The 16809-nt window shown below is 37.8% G+C and overlaps 4 protein-coding genes and 1 pseudogene across 5 annotated transcripts; 4 read left to right on the top strand and 1 right to left on the bottom strand.

Annotated features, from left to right (window-relative positions):
* Positions 1–22: 22 nt before the first annotated feature.
* On the top strand, positions 23–4277 carry LOC111472933 (annotated as a pseudogene).
* Positions 4278–4850: 573 nt separating this feature from the next.
* On the top strand, positions 4851–6821 carry LOC111472993 (mitochondrial import inner membrane translocase subunit TIM8-like). Its single transcript, XM_023118601.1, has 2 exons — positions 4851–5046; positions 6214–6821. Exons 1-2 carry the CDS (start codon positions 4999–5001, stop codon positions 6397–6399), a joined length of 234 nt encoding a protein of 77 aa, XP_022974369.1. The 5' UTR covers positions 4851–4998; the 3' UTR covers positions 6400–6821.
* Positions 6822–8750: 1929 nt separating this feature from the next.
* Positions 8751–10068, top strand: LOC111472965 (bidirectional sugar transporter SWEET12-like). The gene is made up of 5 exons (XM_023118566.1): positions 8751–8899; positions 8976–9186; positions 9252–9413; positions 9507–9626; positions 9693–10068. The coding sequence occupies exons 1-5, from the start codon at positions 8808–8810 to the stop codon at positions 9924–9926; spliced, it is 819 nt and encodes a 272-aa protein (XP_022974334.1). The 5' UTR covers positions 8751–8807; the 3' UTR covers positions 9927–10068.
* Positions 10069–10958: 890 nt separating this feature from the next.
* On the top strand, positions 10959–12508 carry LOC111472957 (bidirectional sugar transporter SWEET10-like). Its single transcript, XM_023118554.1, has 7 exons — positions 10959–11061; positions 11133–11169; positions 11257–11467; positions 11537–11698; positions 11802–11921; positions 11998–12264; positions 12295–12508. The coding sequence occupies exons 1-6, from the start codon at positions 11016–11018 to the stop codon at positions 12259–12261; spliced, it is 840 nt and encodes a 279-aa protein (XP_022974322.1). The 5' UTR covers positions 10959–11015; the 3' UTR covers positions 12262–12264; positions 12295–12508.
* A 297-nt stretch (positions 12509–12805) lies between these two features.
* LOC111472942 (RNA pseudouridine synthase 7-like) lies at positions 12806–16792 on the bottom strand. Of its 2 annotated transcripts, none has more exons than XM_023118537.1 (12): positions 16425–16792; positions 16301–16344; positions 16110–16187; positions 15883–15983; positions 15619–15706; positions 15352–15430; positions 15127–15209; positions 14567–14632; positions 14033–14089; positions 13543–13668; positions 13157–13395; positions 12806–13055 (listed from the first exon to the last, which is right to left on the bottom strand). In XM_023118537.1, exons 1-12 carry the CDS (start codon positions 16528–16530, stop codon positions 12953–12955), a joined length of 1170 nt encoding a protein of 389 aa, XP_022974305.1. In that variant the 5' UTR covers positions 16531–16792; the 3' UTR covers positions 12806–12952. The 2 variants fall into 2 exon arrangements, with proteins under 2 accessions (XP_022974305.1, XP_022974312.1); XM_023118544.1 differs by having other exon boundaries at positions 13543–13650.
* Positions 16793–16809: the final 17 nt, after the last annotated feature.

Below are 16809 nucleotides of genomic sequence, written 5' to 3'. Positions count from 1 at the left end.
ATGTTTTAGAACTAAAATAAAAGGGTAGCCGCGGTGTTAGAAAGATAAAATTTGGTTCTCTAGGCGGTGGCGGGAAAAGCGTAGGGCGAACAGAAGAGGAAATAGGAATGACCCAGCCTGTGAAGAAACCCAGATTGGAGGAGCTCTGGTGTGCCCACTCGCCTGAAATGGATGCGGCAGAAGCAGATGAATGCAACTACACCGCCGACGAGCAAGAGGCGGCACTGGTGGCTCTAGTTGATCATCGTACTCGTGAAGTCCACCATCTCCAGCAGCGTATTTCCTACTACACTCGTCAGGTTTTTACGTTTCTTTTTCTCTACCTTTCACTATTAATTTTCATATCACATTCCATCTTCGTAGTAATTACACCCGATTCGCAACAATGTCAAGAACGCTAAACACTATCCAACTTTAGTTTGAAATTCTGGACAGGTTCCTTTCTATCTACTATATATCAGAAATGAACGCTGAAATGCTATATTCATTTAATTTTAGTGTACATTGGACAAGCTTTCTTATTAGGTCTTGTGAAATATATTTGAAAAAGAGATTATCAGTTCATATGCATTCGGAAAACTTCTACAGCTAGAGGAAGCAGAGAAGCGGTTACAGGAATCTGAATCTATGTTGGCCCGCTTTCGAGGTCCACGTCATACTTTGCCATCAATAACTTCTCAGGATTGTGGATTCAAATGTGTGAAGGCTGAGCCGAGATCACCCAGTCCTATTCATGCAAATGGGGGTTGTTATATAATCTTCCTAGTTAATTTACACAGCATTTTTCTATTGCTATAATTCCAACTATCTCCGATGTTCTTACTTGAATGCTGTCAGGTTCCGAAGCAAAACAATTTATTAGTTCCAATCACAGCCCTTCAGTTCTCAATCACTCTAATCTTGCCATTACGGCTGAACAAGACAAACCTTGTATCCCTTCTTCTACCGGGAGAGTTCTTGAAGATCAAAGTAGTAGAAGAAAAAGAAAGTTTGGTAATGCTTCAACCCTCTGTTTAAGTGCTATCCTTTTACAGGCTACTCCATTAGTTTCTGAGGAAGTCGTATCCAACAACACAGATCCTCTCCCTCCCTTTTTGGGTTCATGACGTTTGTTTTGTCTATGTTAGAGCAAAAAGATCACAAAGAATTGATTGCATTAGTACGTAGCAGCTCTTCTCCGTTGACCGCCCAATGCAATGCTAGTTATTATTTTTCTAGTCAGCACAAGAGAAAACTGAGAAGCCTTGCTCCATGTCCAATTAATAACCAGCTTTTTGTTACCAGGTATTGTTATATTAGAATGAATATAAATGTAGATGTATCTGAAAGAGTGCAAATGCACATATGTTTGAACCCAAATATATTAAAATATTAAAGATAATTGAATTACAAGATAATTAGAGTAATTCGAGGTATGCAGACGCTCTCTCTCGAACACTCTCACTCAAGCCTAAACCAATGCTTACCCTCCTTTCCAACCCACTTTATTTATAACAAATCACCATGACTTATCTAAATAATTACCAATATACTCTTAGTACTTGAATAATATTCCTAATTCCATCCTAATGGCATTCCTATCAACATATTAATTGAATTTTTTTTCTTGTTTTTTAACGAGATACAAACGATAAATGAATGAAAATATGGTTTTATTTGGGAGGAATTATTTTTTCATGTTATGAAACCTCTGCTTCAAATTCCATATGCAAAATGTACAAGATGGTAATTGTTGGGATTACCAAAGAATCTAACAACTGCTTGATGTTGGGACTTCTGTAGTGCTTTGGATGGAGTGATCAACTTGTGGCAAGCTCAGTCCAAGGGGTACGTCTTGCTCCCCTATTTTCCTACCTGCTTAAACAAATCCAAGCTGAATATTGGGACTAATAAAACCTTTGTTTCAATCTTTAAACATTTCAATAAATGTCATTGATGGGACTAATAAAACCTTTGTTTCAATCTTTAAATATTTAAACTCACTTTATTTAACTGCAATTGTTAGTTAGTTGTGGTTATTGAGGTTTTAAGATTCGGCAGAAAGTAATGGTAAATCTTAATCTTTGTTTTCAAAATATAGGCTAAAAACTATTGACTAGTTTTATATTAGATAAAAGGTTAAACCGTTGACTATGTCCTTGAGTTCTAAAGAATTGGTTAAATCCGGGAAACTATTATATTGTTGAACGTACTTGTTTGGTTCTCTACGTACTATGGCTAATTTTAATTATGATATTAGTAGTTGAAAGAACAAGGCTGATGGAAATATGTTATAGTTCAATATTTCTTACCTATCCAAAATGCCTAATGCCAATTCTTTTCTACAATGATATAGTCAATAAATTTAATATGATGCGTTTTAATCTCATTGCTTACGGTTTACTGTGGTTATTGTCAAAAACATTCTTTGGCCTATTTTGTCCTGAAAGAAAGTTTCTCTAGCCGACAACTTCTCTTAGATGCCAATGAAAATATTATTTTGATTACCTAAGCATATTACTACCGTGGTGCTCCTTTTAGTGGTCTTAGATATGAAGCCCTACATTGGATTCTAAAGTTCGTTTATTGCATCCCACATCACTCGTTTTCCTTTTCCAGGTCATTTGCCTCTCTTCTTTGTACTACTGATTGTATGTCTCAAAAGCAGAGGAGATGGCCGGAAGATATGGCATGGCATCCAGAGGGAAACAGCCTATTTTCCGTGTACAATGCTGATGGTGGAGACTCTCAAATATCAATCTTGAATTTCAATAGGACTAAAGAGGTAAGTTGCTTCTCATTCTATTTTAAGCATCCTTGGTTCCATGTGATACAATATATTGGTGCTGAGAACTATGCTGTTTCCTCACAAGAATATTATTTTATAACATTAGAGTTTGAGGCAGTTTTTTCTGTGTTTACATCTATTGACAGAGTGGCTGTGTGACTTTCTTAGAGGATAAGCCTCATGTTAAAGGTACTATCAACAGCATTAGTTTCTTGCCTTGGGAATCTGTCCCGTTCATTACTGGTGGCAGTGACCATGCTGTCATTCTATGGAATATGAAAGATAAAGAGAACACATGGAAACCAGAGCTTTTGCACCGAAACATGCACTCTTCAGCTGTCATGGGTGTCTCTGGGGTGCAGATGAAGCAGCTCGTACTATCTGCTGGTGCAGACAAGAGAATCCTTGGTTTTGATGTTCAAGCAGGAAGTGTACTCTTCAAGCATCAACTAGAGACTAAATGTATGAGTGTCTTGCCAAATCCATGTGACTTTAACTTGTTCATGGTCCAAACTGGGTGAGAAGCGCCTATTTATTGCTAAAATTCTTAGTTATCATTCTTTGCAACTGTCTTCAATGTTTATGAACACACGCATAGCTTCTTTCTCAATGGTTTTTTCTTGCTTATTAAAATGTAAATATGTTACCAATTGAATTTTTTTCCTTGAAAAAAAAAAAAACCACTTTTATTAGATGCCATAGTGAAATACTTCTCCTGAATGGGACTCATCCTAAATTAATAAATATTTTCAATGGTGGTTTTATTATGCAGGAGTCCAGAGAAGCAACTTCGGTTATTTGACATTAGATTGGAAAAGAAAGAAGTCCACGGTTTTGGGTGGAAACAAGAAAGCAGTGAATCTCAATCAGCTCTGATAAGTCAGGCATGGTCTCCTGATGGTTTACACCTAACATCTGGTTCGGCAGATCCTGTAATTCATGTTTTTGATATCAGATATAATTCTCACATGCCATCTCGATCAATTAAAGCTCATCAGAAACGTGTCTTCAAAGCTGTTTGGCCCCATTCTCTTCCACTTCTTATTTCCATTTCATCTGACCTGAACATTGGACTGCATAAACTGGCCTAGATATTCCATGTCCAAGTTACTTATGCTACATGCTGTCTGCCGTAAGAGCCCATCTCTAAGTCGCTGGACATCTTTTGCACGTTCTCAAAACAACTTATTAAGAGCTAATTTGGAATCTTGGATGCAGTCAACTAAGGACAGAAGCAAGAAAATGTATATGAGTTGGTTGTCTGCAGGCATGCAGTGCGCAGTCATCTGGTTGTGATGACATTAAAATCTGAAGGCAAACCTTGAAGACCCGAACAAGTTGCTGCTTGTGACTCAGGTAGCTTAGTGGGATACATGTAATTTATTGATCTTGTTGCCCAACATTCATTTTATACGAACTGCTCAAAGACAAATGTTTCAATTTGGTTAGAGGGCTTGTGACTTCGGACGAGTACTCGAACTAATCATGTTATTGTCCACTTTGAGTATAAGTTCTTATGTTTAATGTGGTACTCCCTTATACTTATAAACCCATGATTCTCCCCTCGATATAGTTTTGATACCACGTTAAAAATTACGACTCTCCACAATGGTATGATATAGTTCACTTAGATCATAAATTCTCGTGACTTCACTTTTGATAGTCTCCAAGAAGCTTTGTACTAATGTAGATGATCATCTTCTTAATTAGTGGACTCTCAACAATTTTTAACACTTTATTCCTTATTTATAAATTTATGATCATCCTCTTAATCGGTCAAAAGGTGGGACTTCATCTCAACCATCTTCTAACACTATTTTCATGATTTTTTATGAGATGGAGGGGGCAAATAATGCGTTGACATTCTGTTATTTATAAACTTTTATTCAGGAGAACGGAAATATGAAATCTTAAACAGGAAAAGTATGAACTCAGTCAAAGGTAACAAAAAAAAGTATCATATTTTTAACAATTTAATAGCTCAATCAACACTGACTGAAACCAATCAAGAAAGCCGACGTAGGCCCATTAGGCCTGGCTTTGAAACGGACTACAGCCCAATTGAGTTTTGTTAGGCCTGGCTTTTGTCGCCCATCACGAAGGCAGACTCACCGTTTTCCTCCCACTTTCTCCTTTCCTGGGCGTTAGGGTTTTGCAGTCAGCACGGCTGGGAGCATTCGCGGGCTTTACAGACTCAATCGTTTGGCGGCCTTCAACCTTCCTAAGTTGCCATGGATTCCTCGTCTCTTAACTCCCCAGAGCTGATGAATTTTATCAATGTGAGTTCCTTATCGCCTTCTTTTAATTGTCACTTCTACGTTCTGATTCGTGTGGGATTGAACCATAAAAAAGACTGCAACTCTTGATCTCTAATTGTTTTTCGTCTTTGAACTCAATATCATATACATATCTACGATTTGAAATCCGAACATAGAGAATTTCTGATTTTCTTTTGACATGAATATGCTATTTGGTTGCTTTTTTTATTGTCTCTATATTCATCCCCTTTTACTTTGTAGAATGTGCGAGGGTGGTGAAATTGATATCAGTTAAGACTGTTCCTTTGCTTTTTAATTTATAGGGGAGTGGCAGCTCTGATATGTATTCATGAACCATTTAGTGTCAAATTGGTTGTAATACTTTTGCAAGAAACTGTTACGTAAATGAAATGAATAGAGTGCTTGAAACAGAGGTTCATATGGACCCAGTTAAATGACAAGCATTAACTTCTTGAAAGTAGCCTGTTATATTTTCAGATTTTAGTTAGATTCACTGAGCCTAGGAGAAACATATTTTGATTATATTTTATATCAAAGAGTTTGAACTCTCTAGGTTGTAGAAGCAACTTCTTAATTTCCTTCAAGACGAGCTTTGAGGGTGTAATTTGGTCTGAAGGCTTCAGAGATGCCACTTGATGATTGTACTGCTTTGTGGAATATGAATGTATCCTAATCTTGGAACGATACATGGCTGAATTGTTAATATGGGTTTTCTAGGAAACAGAAAGAAACATTTTCCGTACAAATATATTCAATGAGTACAACCACCATGCAAGTTATAATAGGCTATAGAGTTCCTTGGGTTCATATCACTTAAAAGATCTGAGTTTGTCTGAATTTGAGGTTACAGTCATGTTTCTTTTTAAAGTATGATTTAAGTTTGCATAATATCTTCAATTTGATATTTCGCCTTGACTTGTACAATTTTCATAATTGAATCCCATTGACATTGTGTTTTTATTGGTTTAACATTCCATGGGGGCAATTTGTTGACTCCGAAATCTGTGTTACCTGCCCTTAAACTGCACAACCTCCTGCGTTTTCATTTCTGGATTTGACCCCTCCCTACACCCTTCGAGAGTGTAGATAGCAGGATGCTTTGTTGTTGACTTCTATTTGTCAAAATTTAATGCTATTGGTAAAGTATTTGGTCATTTTGATTAACAGGAAGAGAAGCAAAGAGCCATGGTTGCGGAGATGGTGGCTAAGCTTACCAGTGTGTGTTGGGACAAGTGTATCACTGGTACGCCTGGGAGTAAGTTCAGCTCCAGTGAATCTAACTGTCTATCTAACTGTGCACAACGCTATATGGATATGAGCATCATCATTATGAAACGATTCCAAAACAGTTAATGGATCTCAACGGGAGAAAGATGTTCCGGTTACAAGACAAACATATTTTCTTGGATCTATTGTTCAATTTAAACCAAAAGAAAAAGGGTCTAGACTTGTGGAAATATTGTTCATTTTTTAAAGTTGATGCATTGCCCAAACCAGATTATCTTACATCTTGATAAGAAAATTACCGAACTGAAATGGTGTATCCCATTGTAGTTTTTGATATGTAGGTGTTGTTGAGTTTATGCTTTCGATGTCAACTAGCTGCTTCCCTGAAATTCCAAGAGGAAGGGCTCAATGTGGAGCACTGCCTCTAAGTCTGGATGAAACGGAAAGGTAGGCATTCCATGTAATTGGTTGCAAGTACCGAACTTTGAATAATTGGATGTAATGTCAGAGTTGCACAATGTGAATCATTTTAACACCTAGATTCTGCTTCTCCTTCCAGCCTGGCTCTATCCTCTTTTAACCTTCAACCATCTTTAGCTCTCTTAAATGTTGACTTACGCTTATTGAAGGAAGGTCCGTCGGTGGAGCATGTTTTAATTAATGCACGTTTTTATGCAAATTCTATCAGTGTAGTTATTTATGCATTTAGAACATTACGTCGTTAATTTTCTTTGCCTTAAAGGTCATCCTTGTAGGCCTTTCACTTTGTTTCCTATTTTACCCAATGCCCCACTATATCAGGTTCCAATTGATCTGATGATAACAGACTGGAATTTGATTAGTAGGAGACCAACCACGACGGGGGCTTAACAATAAAAAGGGGAAAGGGCTAGAAAAGGGCAGCGGAGAATATGAAGTAATAAAGAGAGATTAGCGCTTAGATTTGCAGAGCTTAAAGGAATTCCGAGTGGTGGAGTTCCTTGCAAGAGAATATTTGCCATTTTGAGGCTCTTGTGTCTAACATGCTAAATGGTTCGTCTTTTATCTAATCACACACGCAACCCGATTATATCCATTTTTGTGTTCATACACCAACAATTAATAATAACCTTTAATTATCAGTATACTGAATTCGTAATACTATCTGTCCACTTTGGATGTAGTTTATATATACATAAAAGTTAGTGTATGAAACTTAATGATCCGAACATCCTAGACTAGACTACTCAACCCAAATTATAAGAGTTGGGTTGGGTTGAATTTTTTAAAACTCTGAAAAATTTAATTCGATTTGTAAGTAGGAACTTTTTTGGTCGAGTCAACCCGACCAACTCTAAATGTAGGGTTCACACTCCAAACCAACTCAACCAAATTTAATCATAGTTTTGAGATTGGTATGAATATTAAAAATACTTACGTTTGTAATAGACTTTAGACTTGTGAATGTTTAATATTTGAATTTTACGATATTTTAGCTATTAATGTAATATATATGGTTGGTAAGTTTGATTTTTTTAAAATAACTAAAAAAAATGAACATCCTATTCATTGATTTCACACCATTCAATTCGAAAATAAACGAAAATAGAAGGTTGGGTTATGAGTTAGATTGATTTAGACGTCAGTAAAAAGAAAAAAGAGTGAGAATGAATTTAGCTTTCTCTTTTGAGACTTTTCCGGCCTCTGATCTTACTAGTCTCAAGGGAGACATAGAACTAAGCTACCTAGGCACAGGTAATTAAAGAAAGCAAGTTTGAAGACTTAGACTCAGAAAGGAATAAACTAAGAAGGATTAGGCCTAGACCCCGAGATTTGGGGGAAAACTAAAGGAGTCAAACCTTATAATCTCTTCTCACCTTACCCGATACCTGATTCGACTTGAAGGATTGGATTGTAAACTCTGGTGAAGTCCAACCTAAAAGTTAGAAAGTGATTATTTGATTGGTGTGAAGTGAATGAAGTTCATCTTTATAGATTCGAATCCGGAGACAAAAGAAATAGTAAACCTTATCTGTTGAGTGTAATCGTTCCTTAACCATACACCTGCCAGAGCAGACTAATCAAAACCTCCCCAACTTTATAATATCTCTTAAAGAAATATTTTGGGGCAATACATATAAGCTTGGTGCGGGTTCAATACATATAAGCTCTCATCAGTTAACATGGCGACACCTTGCACACACAACAGCCTTTGAATTCCCTGTGTCACGCATATGAGTTCCTAAAGCGCAATAACTGCATTTATAAATAACAATATTGTACGGCTTTTCACCCGTCCTGTGTGTCTTTCAGGTCAAGGGACCTTCTTCTTTTGTAGTTGTGGAATTATACACACACATAAAAAGTTGGGGAAGCCGAAGCCCGAAGTGGGGTTTGGGTTGGAAGGCTTTAACGCCAAGGATATCATAAAAATATAGCCTTTGATTCCCATGTTTAAAGTTAATAAAGTAATCCATTCTGGTTAATTAGCACTATAAATATGAGCCCTCCCCCCATCTTCATCTGCACCAATTTAAAGCAATAGAAATAGCATAATGGCTCTTAATTTTATCAACCACAACCCTTGGATCTTTGCGTTTGGTCTTCTGGGTAACATTTTCTCGTTCATCGTGTTTCTGGCCCCAGTGTAAGTAGCAACCTATATATGCATATGTATATGAATATTTGTGCGTATTGAGAAGAGTACTTTGGTGGTGTTACAGGCCTACATTCATAAGGGTGTGTAGAAAGAAATCAACGGAAGGATTTCAGTCTGTTCCCTACGTGGTTGCTTTGTTCAGCGCAATGCTACTTATCTATTACTCCACGCTGAATGCGAACGAGTTGTTTCTAATGACTATCAATTCAGTGGGCTGTTTCATTGAGACCATTTACATCGCTTTGTACATTGCGTATGCTCCCAAGAAGGCTCGGGTATGTGTGTGCTTAATTAATTCATTGAATCTTGATTTGTATTGATTCCAATCAAATAATGGCAGATATTCACTGTGAGGTTCTTTCTTCTGTTGGACGTGGTTGGGTTTTGCTTGATTCTGTTGGTGACCCAATTTGTGGTGAAGCGGCCTTACAGAGCCCGCGTGATTGGGTTCGTTTGTGGAGGCCTCTCTGTCAGTGTTTTTGCAGCTCCTCTCAGCATCATGGTATGCCTATGCTCTGCTGCATCGTCATCGTCTTTAAATAAATAATATTACGTTAATGATGATATGTTTGTTTGTTCGTTCATTCGTTCGTAGAGGACGGTGATACGTACAAAGAGCGTGGAGTTCATGCCGTTTTCGCTATCACTTTTCCTCACACTCAGCGCCGTTATGTGGCTCTTCTATGGGTTACTCCTCAAGGATCTGTTTGTTGCGGTAATAATAATAATTGATATTGATATTATATTGTGTTGAAGTAATTAATGAACGGTGATGATGCAGCTTCCAAACACACTGGGATTCACATTCGGGATGGCTCAGATGATTCTGTACGCCATCTACAGGAACGCAAGGCCAGCTGCTGAGCTCGAACTCCCACAGCACAAAGCCACCACGGTGGAAGTGGAAGCGGAAGCTAGTTTGGATACTCCTGAACAGCGCCATCATGAGAAATATTGCATGGATTTGGAGACACAAGCAGCCCCAGCGGCACCCATGCTCAATTCTGCGGCTTGACACTATCATCTTATTTTAATTCACAAATTTCGTCCTACCCTTTTCTCTTATGCTTAATTGCTTTTCCCTAATCTCTCTCCTTCTATATGTAATGTAATTAAATCAGTTTCATAATTAAAGGTTGCACTAATGTTGTACTTGATGCAATTTTGTGGGTATATTATAAAATATATAATCATAAAGTAATACCAACACACACGACTGCTATCAGATATTGTGCTCTTTTTTGGACTTTCTTTGGTAGGGAGATAAGAGAAGATTTCCACACAGTTATATTGTTTTGTTCTACTCCAAACATTAATAATCACAAATACTATAATTAATAATGGACTGAGCTGTGAAAGGCGACATATAGAATGGGGTACGGAAGCAAATCCTTTTTCCAAAATAATTAGCAAAAAAAGGGAAATTTAGTATCAAACATGAATTTAATTAATTTTTGTTGTTTTACTTGAAAGAAATGGCCGTATTCCTTGAACCAATTAATAAAGAAGACGAATTTGGGGTTAAATGATCTTCCAAACTTCATGTGTAAAGAATTTGGCAATAATCTTTGTTCTGGAATGGTTACTGCAAACACCCATTATTTGGGCACCTAATGTCCGGTAATCCTCGCTTTCATGAAGCAATGTTTGATATATAATTAATCAAAAAAAAAAAAACATAAATTAGTAGACGGGAAAGTGAGAGTGAAAGTGAAAGTGAAAGACGACGATGATGGTAGAGATGGTGTGTATGATGGGGTTAGGCATTAAGTGGAATTACACATCAGAATGTGCGTGGGACAAGATTCTGTGTGGAACCAAAGATTCGATCCCGCCCAACTTGTTCTTATATCCTTTGGATTAAAAGGAAAGAGTCTTTGGATTAAAAGGAAAGAGTGGCGAGTTTAGAAACACAACACACTGCCGTGTGGGATATTATGATATGGACTTAGTTCCCCAAGCCAAGTATGAGTTGGAGGCCTTAAAACCACTTTGTGGGTGACACATCAGAAACAAATAACCATTTTTGCACTATAAATAAAACCCTCTCTTCCGCCCATTATTCTCACTGCACTCTCATACCCTTCAGCACACCAACACAGCAATGGCCATTAGTTCCCAAGCTCTGGCTTTTGTCTTTGGCCTTTTAGGTACAATCCCATTTACATTCATTTTATGTTCTTATCATACGCTCATTCTTCATATTCTTGTGGTGTTTCAGGCAATGTCATCTCCTTTATGGTCTTCCTAGCTCCACTGTAAGCACACCACTTACTGAGTTCATTATTGCAACGCCGGAGTGGAGGGTTTACAGTTTAATTATAATAATATTATGCACTTTGCAGGCCAACATTTTACAAGATATACAAGAAGAAGTCGGCGGAAGGGTACCAGTCCTTGCCTTACGTGGTTGCACTGTTCAGTGCCATGCTTTGGATTTACTATGCTCTTCTCAAAACCAAAGCCACCTTTCTTATTACCATCAACTCCTTTGGCTGTCTCATTGAGACCCTTTACATCTTCCTCTTTATATTTTACGCTCCAACAAAGTTAAGGGTAAGTGTATATATGTCACAAAAATCATCACATATTTTCATTTATAATTGGAGTTATCATTGCATTCAGTTCCAAACGGCGAGGATGCTAGTGCTGTTGAATGTGTTGGGGTTCGGGGTGATGCTGGCTTTGACTCTTGTGTTAGCCAAAGGAGAGAGGCGTCTTAAAGTTCTTGGGTGGATATGTTTGGTGTTTAATCTCACCGTCTTTGCTGCACCCCTTTTCATCATGGTAATTAATACACATAAATTTGTATATATATATATATATATATATATATATATACATATATTGTACAAAGTTGATGCATTGATTAAAATGAATATGCATGCAGGGGAAAGTGATAAAGACCAAGAGCGTGGAGTACATGCCGTTCGCGCTATCATTCTTTCTCACTCTGAATGCAGTGATGTGGTTCTTTTATGGCCTTCTTCTCAAAGACTATTACATTGCGGTAAAAATCACAATTTTATGGAACACAAAAAAATTAAAAAAGGTTAGTAATAATAATATTGATTTGGATGAAGCAGCTACCGAACGTGGTCGGGTTCATGTTCGGTATAATTCAGATGATCCTGTTCATGATATTCAAGAATGCGAAGAAAAGCATCCCAATAAAAGAAGAGCCAAACCCACAGCTTCACCAACTGTCAGAACAAAAAATGGACGTCGTAAAACTTGGGACTATGGTTTGCACTGAACTAAGCCCCGTCGCCGCTCTTCAACCAAACATGGAGGTCGTGGTGGAAGCCGTCATCGACAATATCCAAAACAAGCAACACCTAACTAAATAGCTAACTACTTGCTGGGATTATGAATGAATGAATGCTACTAGTGTGTACTCTGAATTGTTTTGGGGTCTTGGAAGGCTAAGTAGTGAGTTAGTTTTTGCTTAATTAGTATAATTAGTGTAGTAAACAATATTGTCGTGTCAGTGCTGGTGTCGGTGGCAGTAACCCACAAGAGCGAGCTTTGATTAAGCCCGATGATGTTGTTTGCAATCATATCTAACTTATATATATATTTCTCTTTGACCACGCACTCCTCCGAATCTTTCACCATAATTAATTCTTTCATTCCAAAATATAACACCCACTTCGAAAAGATGCAACAAACATGGCCAATGGAGCATTGCGTATAATAAAACAAAAGTAGTGGGGTGACTCGGATGGAGGCAATGTGGGGCAAGTGGTAGGAGAGCTTGTTGAAGTTATTATGTTACAAGGGCTTGGTGGTACTGTGTAAACGTACATGCGTCGGTGTACTTGGAATCATTTTTGGAATCGCATGGAGTGGCATACCCAGTTGTAGCAGCTCACACTCACTTATCCCTCCAAATTCCACATAATTTCTCCCACCTCATTTTCATCATTTTCATAATAAACACAAATATCCCAAAAACTGGGTCCTCTACGAAGAATCATATTCATACCCACGTCCAGCCTTCTCAAACTTGAATCCAAAAATACACTTTTCATACGAAGTCTATTTAAGTGAAGCCCATTCTGGATATGGGCATTCGTAGATCCATCCTGGTCCAGAGTACCGAACGCAATGCAGCCACAATCCCTCTTCTTCTCCGTCATATCTGCACATAACGAAGCACGTTCAAAGCGAAACTCATGGACATCGTTACATTTTCAGTGGAATCAAACCAGAAAATCTTCCTGTGGAACAAAAGTTTCTCACCCTTTTGGAGCCAAATTTGGACAGTTTGTGCACATAGGGTCAATCCTAAAATCTTCACTTGAGTTTTCTTTGCGTGCATTAACACAATCTTCTTCGATATCATGTGCTGTAGAACTCGCAGATATCGCAGCAGCTCTATCTGCAGTTGTTTTTTCCATGGAGCGACCAGAAGCTACTTTTGTAAGGTACAGTGCATCGTTGGCAATAGGATACCCTGTGTACTGCAAATGCACACGGATCTGCATTGCAGGTATACCACAACACACCGATTTAACATAAGAAAGGAGAGGAAGCAAACATACATGGATCATTCAAACGTACGAAATATCATTAAGGGGAGGTCTCATGCAAAAGAGGGTGGACAATATTCCAAACATTACACTTACTTGATGAGTTCGTCCAGTGACCGGTTCACATAAAACAATGCTATGGACTCCATCGGAACTGATGCAAGTAAACTTTGTTTGAGCGGCCTTCCCCTTTGCCATAGTATCCTTGCAAGAATCAACCATCTGTTGTGTCAATACTAAAGTCAGACAAATACGCTTCCACTCAAGAGGACGACACTAGGAGCCAAAGGAGCAACAGATCTCTCACAAACTTTATCCATGATAATATAATGGTTATGGAATAAACCTGTTTTAGACCTATAAGAATAGCTGTACTGTTCTGTTTTAGGAAAACAGAACAATACACTGCGAATTAAACTCCATCTTTTTAATTTCTTTATTATACGTAGGGAGTTTAAACCAATTCAACTATTCTTATAGGACAACCGTTTGACCGACTGTCAACAAAGTACATTCCCTTATTATCCACTTCCTCTTTTTAAGTAACTGTAGTCCATATGGACAATTGTAGAAAATGAAGCTTCACCTCCGCTGTGCTCCTTCCCTCTCGAGCATTGTAGTTTATGTGAACATCGACCACTTGCTGAAATCAAATCCAGGATAAAGTGAAGCCGATAATCAGATAGATGCCTAATAGAAATAGAAGATCAATATTATGAGGTGACTTCACCAAATATAAAAATACGCCATAGTTCTCCAGATAACTGGGTATTGTGCTTGAGACTGAACGAAGAATTTGATACACATTTATATTCCTTTAGTGTCAAAAGAACTGAGTGTTTGATCTCATACTCTTCTAACAGCACCACATGTCTATAATGAGCACAGAACACAAGCCGAAACTCATGCACATATCCACAGCAAACCAGGACAAGACAATCAGAGCTCCGTTTAGGAGGGAGTATATTGAATTGCCCTTTATCAAAAGGATTTCTTCTATATTGTTACAAGAAGAATCTAAAAGTAACCCTTTAATCTGGTCATAATTGAGGTAACAGTTTGATAAAGAATTGAAGAGAGAAGAGAAAAACATGACTTGACTAAAATAAAGAAGAAATACCTCCTCTTCGGGAAACACACCCACCACCCTTGCAATATACTGTTTCTTCACCAGCCCAGATTCAATCTGCAGAAAGCATACATTCCTATTAAGTGAGTTTCATCAGTTCTTAGTTTGTACATGTGTAGAAAAGAACGAGAAATCAATGAAATTTTGAATTTAACTATTTACAGTGAACATGACAAGAGTCAGTGCAAGTGGAATTTTCTTTTAATCTTAAAAATTGATTATTATTCATATTTTAAATATTTTCTATAAAATAAATATCAATTATTTGTATATCTTGTAAGTCATAATCTAGAAATCTCGAGAACTTTGTTTTAGGCAGAATATCTGCGTTGGACATGGTAGTACGACCATGCTCTGGACCCATGTCCATACATTGAAAACCATGCATGTGACAATATAACAGTTAGAAGTTGTCTACCGAAGAAAAGCCACTGTACAAGTTCGATTAAATTATTTTAGAAGACTGCACCACATAAAAATTCCATGAAAATGAATTCCCTTTTCATTAACTACATATAGCTAATGAAGAAGATCTTAAGCATAAGACATACCTGTTGTCTGAAAAGATCAGCTTTCGATGCATTTCTAGCAATGATAAGAAGTCCTGAGACAAGACGGTCTAGTCGATGTATAGCTGACATGATTATGTCAAGGGAAGAAGAGGGTTACCCTTCAAACCGGTGGATAAAGTATGCTAACAGAGTTTATTCATTATCAATTTAACAGAACTAAGCCAAGAGCATAATAGCTACAAGAAGGAAATGGAAGTTGGATACGAAATAGAGGTGCCAAACCATGCTCTGCCTGAAGTATGCCAACAACGGTGTTCTTCCTATATTGACCACATGGATGAACCTATATTACATTAGAGATTGCTAATTAAATAAAAGCATAAGTGACGGAAAATCTACTTAAAAGAAAAAACAAACAATGGCAGACAAGAAGAATGTGCACACTAAAACTCAAAAGTTTACAGGGCATATATTGCAGAGCTTGCAATACTAATGACATCATATGAAATTCATACTACCAATCTGACTCACTGGAACAGACGCAGGCTTGTAAACCGTCAGCACATCTGCTTCTTCTTTGAGAATTTTCACCTCCAAAGCCATTACAGGCGGTTCATGCCTATAGCCCTTGTGAAATCAATTACAAGCTTGAAAACTCTATAATGCAGCTTTGAGTAAAGAAAATTAAGACAGAAAAATGTAAATTAAAGAGAATCATAGCCACGTAGTTTATACCAACCGAGAACCATAAGCCTTTAAAATACTACCAGAAATTACAACGTGGAGAACATATACCTGTGCAGAAAATGGCTTATCTTTTGAGATGTTTTAACTATATATGATGTAGGCACCATCTCCCCATCGACTTGTATGCGACCACATTTGACTGCATCAACCTGAGAAACAAAGTTCCACACAGTAAGGCATGAAAACAAGGAAAAATCTATATTTTGATTCAAACAATACAATAACTGACAAAAGCAGAGACCAAATGATCACATTAAACAAGAAAAAGACCATACATAGTACTCGTATGGTCGGCCTTTAAACTCTTCAGTAAACAAGTCGACAACGGATTTGCCGGCCCATCGATTCTTAACCTGCAAATTGTAGATATAAAGTTCCAATTACGAGTATGAAATTAGATTGAATAGTCGCACATTTGTGACAGTTTAAACTGAAAAATAAGAAAGGATGCCCATAAGGCACTTACATGGGCAATGAACTCGAAGTAGTAAGGTCTAACGTGCCGCCTCCCTAAGCAAAGAACTCCGATTAATCCAAACTGGAAACTAAAACGAAAAGAAAATCCCCAAAAGAGGGCTTTTAGTTTGTACCATTGTGAAATATATAATCGCATCGCTGAGGGGCATTGGCTGGGGTTTGCCATACGATCTCTCCTTCTCCCATGCCCTCTTCTCCCCTTTTCCTTTTGCTCGTCATTTTGCTGCTTTAGGCGGCTTTACGGAGGTCACATCGACAGTATTGGCTATTGGATGAGCCCGCCAAATAGTCACAGTGTGGATGACCGACTAAAACGTCACCGTTTAATTCCATAAGCCAACCGAACCGAACCGAACCGAACCGCAGAAAGCGCCAGTGGTGCGGTGTGGTGTGGTGTGGCGTCGTGACGTGACATAAAGTCAAGAAGACAGCATCGATTTCGAATCGGTCTGCCTTAGCGAGCGCTTACTTTGTCTTCTTCCTCAGTTCAATAACTTA

This window comes from Cucurbita maxima, unplaced genomic scaffold (assembly GCF_002738345.1).
Source record: "Cucurbita maxima cultivar Rimu unplaced genomic scaffold, Cmax_1.0 Cma_Scf00002, whole genome shotgun sequence".
NCBI lineage: Eukaryota > Viridiplantae > Streptophyta > Magnoliopsida > Cucurbitales > Cucurbitaceae > Cucurbita > Cucurbita maxima.
This window is presented reverse-complemented; position numbering and strand designations above follow the sequence as displayed.